Source organism: Solanum lycopersicum, chromosome 4 (genome assembly GCF_036512215.1).
Source record: "Solanum lycopersicum chromosome 4, SLM_r2.1".
Taxonomy (NCBI): domain Eukaryota; kingdom Viridiplantae; phylum Streptophyta; class Magnoliopsida; order Solanales; family Solanaceae; genus Solanum; species Solanum lycopersicum.
The window spans coordinates 6,243,857-6,254,437 of NC_090803.1; the positions used below are offsets into that span (position 1 = coordinate 6,243,857).

General features: G+C 34.8%; 2 protein-coding genes across 2 annotated transcripts; both read right to left on the bottom strand.

The window, feature by feature from the left end:
* Positions 1 to 449: 449 nt before the first annotated feature.
* Positions 450 to 5,970, bottom strand: LOC101250008 (acyl carrier protein 2, mitochondrial). Its single transcript, XM_004236583.5, has 2 exons — positions 5,266 to 5,970; positions 450 to 976 (listed from the first exon to the last, which is right to left on the bottom strand). Exons 1-2 carry the CDS (start codon positions 5,473 to 5,475, stop codon positions 800 to 802), a joined length of 387 nt encoding a protein of 128 aa, XP_004236631.1. The 5' UTR covers positions 5,476 to 5,970; the 3' UTR covers positions 450 to 799.
* Positions 5,971 to 7,176: 1,206 nt separating this feature from the next.
* On the bottom strand, positions 7,177 to 9,746 carry LOC101254683 (uncharacterized). Its single transcript, XM_004237067.5, has 3 exons — positions 9,500 to 9,746; positions 8,511 to 8,963; positions 7,177 to 8,257 (listed from the first exon to the last, which is right to left on the bottom strand). Exons 1-3 carry the CDS (start codon positions 9,611 to 9,613, stop codon positions 7,595 to 7,597), a joined length of 1,230 nt encoding a protein of 409 aa, XP_004237115.1. The 5' UTR covers positions 9,614 to 9,746; the 3' UTR covers positions 7,177 to 7,594.
* Between the last annotated feature and the right edge of the window lie 835 nt (positions 9,747 to 10,581).

Here is a 10,581-nt window from a genome sequence, read left to right on the forward strand (position 1 = left end):
GGTAAAAGTAAACCATAAAAGTGAAATTGAGATATTTTGAACCAAATAAATGAAAGAAAGATATTTTAACCGTAGCTAAAACCTACTAAAACACATTGATATTACAATTATATAATATGTTATACAAAGGTGGTACCTGACTTATATAGACAACATAATTTTTCCCGTGAAGAATAAATTAATCACCCTTCGTTGGTTTGCCTCTAATGCAGAGACAGAGAGAGAGCAAGTACAGATTATTCGATAGAACCTAATAATTCTATATCTCGTATTGAAAATCTGTTTAAAATGTACAAATAATAAACCTCTTCACCATTAATTAGTAGCCTCATTTCAAATTCCAAAGTACACTAGTACTTTCACTTTACGCGGCACAAATCTAAATTAACCAAAATTCTAGCAAATGTTCAATAACATTGAATGAGAAAACAAAAAGAACACAAACCAAATTGATCAAAAATGAGAATGATAAAGCCTTTTAACTTATGGCTTTTGGCTAGCAATTAGGATTCAAAACCATTAAATTTCATCTCGACACAATGGTGTACCATAAAGCTAGATTTATTTTCACAAGCACTAAACATTTTAACATATATCTCAAATCTGATAGAGATTGAACTTTTGTCTAGCTGATAATGGCAGTTCTCGTCTTCAGGAAGGACAAAAATCCTTACAAGTCGCTGAGCAAGAAGCATACGTATGACAAACCACACGCCAAAAGTGAGTAAATGAAGTAGTTGAATTGGGACAAAGAAGTTATAAAAGGAAATGAGTACTCATCAAGCTATATTTTGTTCGCTTATTTTGCCTGAGGGTGAGATGCAATGAAATCAACTGCTAAGTTTATTGAGTTGATCTTGTCGGCTTCATTGTCTGGAATCTCAAACCCAAATTCTTCTTCAAGGGCCATCACAACTTCCACAGTGTCTAAACTATCTAACCCAAGATCATTTTGGAAGTGAGCATTTGGGACAACCTGCAACATTAAATAAAAATGGCATTTGTAAATAATATAATACTTACCAGGACCACTCACTGAAGCTAATAAAGGAACAATGATAGATAAAACTCGAAAGGTTCCAAGTAAAACATCAGGACAATAAGCTGGTTATAGAAACACATGACAATAACACATTGGTAGCATCGCTAGCAACAAAAAATAACAAGAAGATGCACACCACAAGAATATGCGGACATGCAATAGAACTAAATGAGGATTTTGAGAGATGGAGTTGGGAAGGAAAACACAAGGGAAAATTGTTGGCATGCAGTTGGTGCGTTGAGGATTTCCTTCCACAACTTGAGTGTCATGCAAGATAGAGATGGCAGTACAAACATCTGTAGACTTCTACATAAAGAGATGTGCATTGGAAATTGAGGTTTAGAAGAAATATTCTGTATTGGAAGATGAGCAAGTTTCAAAAGCAAGCTTGATGGAATTACTTCACAAGCACATCTAACAAACAATACACCTTTCCTCCTCCGATTTGACTCAACAAATTAAAAACCAAATGGGGAACTGTTTGCTTTACGCGTCTTTGTGCATTAAGGTTCTTATCTTCTTCAATTCCTTTAATACATGTGACCATCGTACAGTAGGTCTTCCAATATTTCATTATTTTTTACCATAACATGTGTTTTCATCTCTACCCAAGAACAACAAGCGAAAAGGTATATATTGTATTTCACCTTTTTTGTTGTTACCATGGGATTGGCCCATCCGATCATTAGAGCACGTACAGCTTTTGACTCATTCCTTCCATCTTCTGATTTTATTGAACAAATTAAAAGTCAAAACAAATTGGCCCTCTCGCATTATTGAGTCCACTAACTAGTCGATTTACCTGATCGACAATACTCAGTTTACAACCTCCACTTCATGAAAGTTCCTCATGTTCTTTGAAATTCCCTTCCTACTTTTGTAATGGCCGATAGTCAATATTCTTGTACTCCATACTTTTCTAGCCATTACACATGTTGCACATATAAGTATCATTTTTTAAACCACCCTGCCTAATGTAACTGGATGCTTGTCAAGATTACTCCCAAAGGGATCTAATCAGCAATCAAACTGATGACTCCGCCATTCCTTAGTTCTCATGTTTGAACAAACATATACATCCACGTTATAACAAGTGTTTCTGTATATCCCAAGGTTCCAAAGTCTTCCGATTGACACCCATCACTACGTTAACATCAAGAATAATGGCACAAGTTAGTGCTAACACTTTAATTTGATTCTATCAACTCCTTCAAGAGACTTTGAAAGAAAAAAATTAATTCATAGAACTTTATTCTGATTTCATATGATCCCCTCTTTGACAAGAATGAAAATTTTTGTCCCTGCCATTCCCTTTTGACTTTCAAATTATCCTCAGTCAGAACCTCCATTGCTGCCGACTTGCTGCTCCTGCATTAGTTTATGACTATTTAACTACTTGTTTCTTGACAAGCTTCTCCAATTGCATGTAGCTAGTATCTGACATGAATGCAGCCTAACATCTCCTTCCTAAATTTTTCCTATGCTGCTCAAACTCTTCAAAAATGTCGACAGATTTGTGTCCGATCATTCAAAAGTAGTTCATTTTTGAAGAATTCAAGGTGGGTACAGCTTCATTTTTGGAGATTCCAAGCAACATAAATATTTTCTATCCTGACATAGTGACTACCTTCCATATATATTGCATCTTGTTCTAGTATAAAAATTCACAAATTTCTGACCTTTCGTTCCGTGCCTTCCCAGTACCGAGGTGGTTTATTCTCAAATACCCTTTCATAAAGTTGCAAGACCACTTAAAAATTTGGAAGTTGATAGGGGTTCTATTTATTCTACGGATTCCCTAAAAAATGAACTCATGCAAGAATCCTCTTGTCAATACCTTGATTAACTTACTGACAAGGAAAAAGTTTTCCCATTTATTATCTCTATTCCGCAGCTAGCCAGCTAGAGTTTAGGTTTCACGTTATTGTACACACTAGACTTATATTCTCAACCTACAAATATAAGTTTTCATGATAGACATAAGAATTGCAAGTTACCTCGCCGTGCGATTTAGCAACTAGCAGATTAGCTCCCTATAGTTAGGAATTTTGTACCTCACAGCTCAGATGACCCCTCTTCATATAGCAAGGGACAATCTGCATATTTAACCACTACTCAAAGGACCACCAAACATTGTAAGCATGAGTTAACGCAACGGGTGGTGCACTAATTTTTAGACCACAAAGGGGAAACGAACCAATTTCTTCACCATAGATGAGCCACAAGTTCTGAAAACCACTATGAGGCAATACTCACTTTTTTCCAAAATATTGTCTGTTGGATTTTCCTATCAAGATATATACTATGGAATTTCAAAATTTGCACCTAGTGAGCTATCAGTTACCAATTCCCTCGAGCTGAATCAATCTTAAAGCTGATTAAAATGTGGACGCAAGCATCCTTTTAAACATCCATTAACTTAAGAATTTTACCAGTTAACAGATGAATTTATCAAAGTCCCATTACAGGTAGTACATCTCCTACCCAAAAAAATCTTCTCAATTCTAAAATCAAATTCTATCACCATGTTCTTTTTTGTTTTGGAACTGGTAACTTTAGCTATCACCATGTTCTTTAGCAAAAGAAATAATCCAACAATCCTCTAGAAAAATGGCACATTGTATAAGCACCCAAGGGATAGCCAAGTGGTCAATGAAGTGGGTTGTAGAGAAACATAGGGTCTCATGTTCAATTCCAAATGAAGGAACTCAGTCTGGAGACCTATCAGGAACTATGGCCATTGATGCAGATCAGAGCAAAGGTGAAGATTGGGAATGTTCAACGAACATCCTTTTGGCATGAAAAATGGACAGGGCAAGGAACTATGAAACAACAACCAGAACTCATCGCATTAAGTAAACAGCAACATGCCACGGTTTCCATGATGTGGACTGGTCAAGGGTGGAATTTATTCCTAAGGATACATTTGAATGACTGGAGATGAAAAGAACTGCAGAATTTTACAATTCACTAGCAGGTTTTAATAACCTTAATGGAGGAGAAGACAGACTGGAATGTAACAAAGACAGGAAGTTCTCTATCAACCCAGCTTACAAGGAGCTGAATTCAGCAGCGGTGAAGGAAAGGAATTGTCCTTGGAAGATGATATGGAAGCCAAAGATACCTTACAAGGTTAACTGTTCACCTGGCTTTTGGCTAAAGAGGCAGCCTTGACACAGGAAAACCTCAGTAAAAGGGGTCATCAACTAACCTCTAGATGGGTGAAACCTGGAAGCATAGCAGGTGCTAAGATGCTGGGAACAAGGATTGCATGGTAAGTGAGGCATAGAGATGTAAGATTAACCAAAACAAGCCCATCTAGCCATTAAATCTATATCGAATTAATGTTATCTTTCAAAAAAAAAAAATATGGTGATTTCTTCACATTTGTCCAAGCCTCGGGTGGATAGAGCAACCCGATACCTGTTTTAGTAAGAGGTAACAGGTGACCGTGGAATTAACCAAGACAAACCTAATCTAGCCTTCAAATCTATAGGACCAGCAGCCTTAAAATCCATGAATATCATAAAAAAACACACAACAAACATGTAAGGCAAATAAAAATAAAATAATTTCACCAGTCAACAGATGATTTTATCAGTAAGATAAACAATACATTCCAATCCTAAAAACGGATTAGCTGGAACTTGAACAGAACACTAATTTCATCAGTCAACAGATGATTTTATCTGTAAGACAAACAATACATTCTAATGCTAAAAATGAATTAGCCCGAACATGAACAGAACACTAATTACATCTGTCAACAGATGATTTTATCAGAGTCCCATCACATGTAGTAATGCTCCTACCAAAAAAAAAATTCTTCTCAATTCTAAAACCAAATACTATCAGCATGTTCTCTAGCTAAAAGATATAATCCAACAATCTTCTAGAAAAATTACAAAGACGTATGGTCGAGTGGTGGTTTCAGAACCATAAACTCTCAAGTTCAATTTCCCGTGAAGAAAAATTGTTCCTGTGCAGGTGGGCGTGGGAGGTACTACCAAGCTTAGCTACGACAACACGATTATAAAATAAAAATAAAAATGCACACTGTATAAATCCATAGGTCCAACAGCCTTTAAATCTATGAAAAACGACAATAAAAACACAGCGAATTTCCTTTCTAAAAACGAATTAGCCGAAACCTGAACAAAACCCTAATCTCATTTCACGATAGAAAAATAACATATACATAAAATGCAATATGATAGATATACCTTGCAAGGATCAACTTTCTGAAAGTTTTTGACGACGTTGATAACACGATCCCTAACTTCATCCTTGTCGAGAAACGATCCCCTTACTTCCTCTGAGAAATGACGTTTGAAAAGCTGACTAACTGAACCTCCGATGAGCCTAGGGTTTCGAAGCTGCACTGGCCGAGCTTCCACTCTCAGGTACTTCAGCAATGCGATTCTCGCCGCCATTGAAAATCTTTATGTATAGAAAGAGAATGCCGAGATTTGGACAAGATGAACAAGCGGCGTGAGGGCTTTCTCAAAGGTTCTGGAGAAGTCGTAATACTCCCATAGAGGGTTTAAAAAGTTTTTTTTTCTTATTAAAAAAACTTTTTTATTTTTTATTTTTTTCCCATCTTTTTTTAATAATTTTTTTACTACATGTATTTATTGAACAAAAACAATGTATTTAAGTTAATTAAGGTTGTGATAAGCATATGTCACTAATGGAAAGGTGTTTAGTCAATCAAGAAAGTCCATGTATAGAAGTTGAAGATGTTCGGATGGATATGTGTGTTAATTAGAAGATATGATTAGAAACGAATTTATTTAAGTAAGATGTGATTGATTTTCGTGGCAAATAAGATGAGTGTAACGAGGATGTGTAGTTTTGAATGTGTGAAAATAAAGTGTAAGGAGTTGATGATACATTAGTTAGGACTTAGGAGGTGTGAAAAGTTAAATGTACAAAAGGTAGGAGAGACAGAAGTATTGCTGAAAAAGAACACACAGGGAAGGGACTAAACAGAACTTGTCAATTGCTCCGAGAGGTGATAACCAAAAGAACTAGGAGAATAGGGATAGGAATGACAATGGGGTGAGACAGGTTGAACTTGACCCGCCTTTTTTTTAATCCACTCCCACATAATTTTTGTAATATTTTCTTTTTAAAGTTAAGTTTGATACTAAAAAATAAAGTTCATAAAAATAAATTTATTTTTCATTTAGTTGTAATAATTCAATAGGATAGTGACTTAAGATTTTATTTTTTAGAGGTCAATTAGAAAACATCTAAAAAATTGTATTATTTTTTATTGAATCATATTCGTTTATTATTTTAAATATTTTAGTAGTTTTAAAGAAATTATCAAAAGAAATAACGTTTTATCACTCTTATAACCTCTAAAAAGTTAAAATTAAGTTTGAATCCATGTAAAATTACATATACTCACCATCCGCTCCGCATTAGTTTTTAAAAACTCACTTCAACCACCTTGAGGTCAATTAGAAAACATCTAAAAAATTGTATTATTTTTTATTGAATCATATTCGTTTATTATTTTAAATATTTTAATAGTTTTAAAGAAATTATCAAAAGAAATAACGTTTTATCACTCTTATAACCTCTAAAAAGTTAAAATTAAGTTTGAATCCATGTAAAATTACATATAATCACAATCCGCTCCGCATTAGTTTTTAAAAACTCACTTCAACCCACCTTGTATCCCCCCCCCCAGCCTCATGTAGCCATAAATCTATCCCACCATGCCCCATTGTCATCCCTAGATGCGGACTAGAGAGAACTTGACACAACTTTAACTTAGAGACACCTTTTCTTTTTCTCGTCTCACAGCTTGTTTTATTTTCTTTGTACCTCACTATTTGATTGTTGCATTTTCCTTACCATCCTATTTAATAACATCGCTTTTGAATTGAGAATCAATAATAACAATCTCTCTACACCTTAATAATTCTTTTATTAAACAAAATTTTAAAAGTGAACCCCCGAACACTTCCTTTAAAATAAATATTAAAAAGTTAACTACAATCACACATGATAAACGTTTCAGATTATTTATTACTCCAACACAAATCATAAAGTGATTCCTTATACCCCTCTATAATGTAACACTCATAAAACATTTGACCAAAGAGTAAAGTCGTAAATTATTTATCTAATTAACAATAACATATCTAGTAAGTATATTCTTCCAAATGAAATCCGAAGAGAATTTGATATACACAAACCGTATGTTTACCTTTGTTAACATTTGTGTAATAGTGTTTCTCAAATCATTTAGCGAATCAAAACCTGCTATGCTCACAAAATACACTTAACAGAAACTTCTCTTTGACCACAAAAATGTTTTTCTATAGGAGAGAACAAAGCATAAGGTCCTATTAACTGCTTGGACTAAAATTTGTTATTAAAGTGAATACTGGAGTAGACAAAATGTTTCTCTTCCTTTCTATTTTGTGTGGGAGTTGCTAAAGGGAATTTCGATTACAAGGGGGAGGGGGGAGTGAGATTGTTTACGGGAGTGTTTTTCTTATATCCAGCCGTGGTGTCTGAGCTAGCATGGACACTTCACAAGGACCAACTAGTGCGGAACATCAATGCAGGAAACTGAGTGGCTCCATCGATCACATAGAGTAGACCTGGTTGCAACTTGCACTTCTTCCCTACTTCGAAATTGAGAAAGCTTTCAACTTGAAAACGGTCATAATTTCTTGGACCTCCTAGCAAACCACCAAGGCTCAAACCCCATCCAAAATCATCCTTAGAGGTATCAGACATGGTAACTGCCCACTGCAAATGTTTGGGATTTGATGTTTTCATCTCTACCCAGCCACCAATTTTTGTACTTTGATAAACTTCTGACTCTAGGGTCATGGCAAGATACCCATCTAAGACGCTTTCTTCCACAATGATCACATGAGGATACCCTGACTGTTGTAAAAAACTAAAAGGCAACGACATAGCTGCGAGTCTAGGCTGTTGCCTTGTCTGATTGGCCATTTTGTGTATGCCCAAGACTGATAGTTTTGTATTGCTTGGAAGTTGGCAAACAACTTGACCAAAGGTGCCAAAACAATACAAAAGCCTACCAGGCTGTGGCGGCAATGCAGAGAAAAACTGAGCCAAGCAGGCAGCAATATTTGATTTTTTAACCATCACAGAGATTCCACTACCATTTAGTTGATTCAGCAGGGGCGGCCCAAAAGATGAATAGTCAGTCAGCCCCCTTTCCTGCAAAAAATTCCCCCAAAAGATTGTTATTCTAGGCTACACATTAAGGAAACTAAAAATGATGTAATATAACAAGTAGATACAATATGCAACAACCAACTAATGAAATCTTCCTCGTCAGATTACTTACCTTGCTTTTACAGAAGCTACATAGAAAGATAACTGATACTGACAATACCGAAAAGAATCGAACATGGAATTGATAACTATGATCACAAATCAGAAAGCACATTCAGTATTCAGAAGCATTTACCTCACGTGAACTTGTAGGTACTGCAACATCTCTGCATCGACCACCGACTGGAATGGCAACTGCAGAACACCAATCACTGATATGTGCTGCATAAAGAACTTTTGCTAAGGAAAGTGGACTACCCAGGATACTCTTTTGGCCTCTTTCGCTGCCAACAAACTCCGCTACAAGTGTATATTTTTCACGGATAGTTGTTTCAAAAGTCAGCCTAGAATCAATACCAGTCCTAATTGCTCTTTCAATTGCACGGCACTTGGTTCCATCGATGGTACCGATCATCAACAGTGCACCCACAGCATCAAATTCTCCTCTTACGTGAGTGCTAGTTTCTTGTACTGGACTTCCTTTAGAAGATTTAAAGAATGCAAGCACTCGCTCCAACTTCTCTTGTCTGTCTCTTAGCTTCATAATATCTGAAAAAGCTTCTCGTTGCAATCTCTCCAAGATCTCATTCTGTAAATGATATTATTGGAGAAGTTGTAAAGCACCATCTTACAGTCTGTTATAAGCGATATTTTCTCTTACATATGTAAAGCTTGTGGTAACTAGCAAAGTAAGAATTTGACTGCTCAAGCTCTGAGAACTTCCTAACGACACTGTTCCGCAGTTCAACGTTGCATGACAGGTAACAGATATACCCACTTTAGATCAATAATATCACACAAGCAACAGGTAACTCTATCCATCAAAAGCTATAACAGATAACAAGAAATCAGTAATGTTTTTGTAAACAACTCACACAAGCAACAAGCATCGGGTAACTCTATCCATCAAAGCTAGAACAGATAACAACAAATCAGTAATGTTTTTGTAAACAACTCACACAAGCAACAAGCATCAGGTAACTCTATCCATCAAAGCTAGAACAGATAACAAGAAATCACTAGTGTCTTCATCGACATTGTGGACCAAAATTTTACTTGTAACAATCTATGCGCAAATGGATCACTATACAATGACCGGAAAAAGAAAATACACAGTTAATTTACCGGATTGCCGCGATTGGAAACTTTGCGGTTGCGGAACACGACGGAAGCGCAATCCTGCGTAGATTTTGCGAAGGATTTTAACTTGTCTACAACTGAAACAGCTTCTGCTTCCATTTTTGAATCAGAAGGAAAATTAAAAAAGCTTCAATGAATTGTGTCAATGGCGTTTCAACAATGGAATTTCACTTTTTCTCTACTCTCCCGCCATAACTGTATAGTACAAGTTTGTTATAGAGATGGAACTGAAAATTGAAATTTAATTTAGATATATTGTTATAATTTAAAATCAATTAATCAATTGTCTTAACTTATTATTTATATTGAAAAATAAATTATATTTATAATTTTAGTGATTTCTACACACACATATATATACTAGCTTACGGTTCGAACGTGTGTCTCATGCAATATTTTATAAATTGGTTAGGATGATTATAATTCAACGAAAACGTGTGTGTAATGAGTACTAAAATGGAACAATTTCAAATAAATATTATGACAATATTTTTTTTTATAGAAAACTAAATTAAAGAAGACTAATAGAAAGTAAATATAAAAAAGCTAAACATGAAAGAAAAAATCAGCATACACAATCGCTCTTTAAGACTTTAATCATAATAATATATACATGGAAAAAGACTAAAAAATCAATACATAATTTACCGAGTTTTTGTCCCCTTCTCTCATATCCAATCAAAATTTAAAAGTCTTCTCTATCAAGTCAAACAAAAGTATAAATCAAATAGAAAAGCATAAAGGTTATGACTTATGAATATTAATAATGATAATTCAATAGGTAATTAAATATAATCTATGTCAATTAGTTTAAACTTAAACCATATAAATATTGTTAAAACTTGTAGTGAGATACACACCAAAATTTGAAAAAAGAAAATATAAATTCAATTAGCAAAATATGAAATGAATACAAAAATCTATGTATGGATCAAACTTTACTATATGAAGGGAACTATATAATAATCATATTGGCTTTGTTCGATTGTCTCTAGATCTGTATCATCTCTTATTGATTGTGTTTCATATAAATTATTATTAGCGGAGGAGATACTAAAGATAAAAAA

Excerpts from the sequence above, each read along its gene's own strand:
- LOC101254683 (XM_004237067.5), bottom strand. The coding sequence starts at position 9,613 with ATGGAAGCAGAAGCTGTTTCAGTTGTAGACAAGTTAAAATCCTTCGCA. Across the intron at positions 8,964-9,499 it reads TTTCCAATCGCGGCAATCCG|AATGAGATCTTGGAGAGATT; the intron begins GTAAATTAACTG and ends TATCATTTACAG. Across the intron at positions 8,258-8,510 it reads TACCTACAAGTTCACGTGAG|GAAAGGGGGCTGACTGACTA; the intron begins GTAAATGCTTCT and ends AATTTTTTGCAG.
- LOC101250008 (XM_004236583.5), bottom strand. The coding sequence starts at position 5,475 with ATGGCGGCGAGAATCGCATTGCTGAAGTACCTGAGAGTGGAAGCTCGG. Across the intron at positions 977-5,265 it reads AGAAAGTTGATCCTTGCAAG|GTTGTCCCAAATGCTCACTT; the intron begins GTATATCTATCA and ends TTAATGTTGCAG.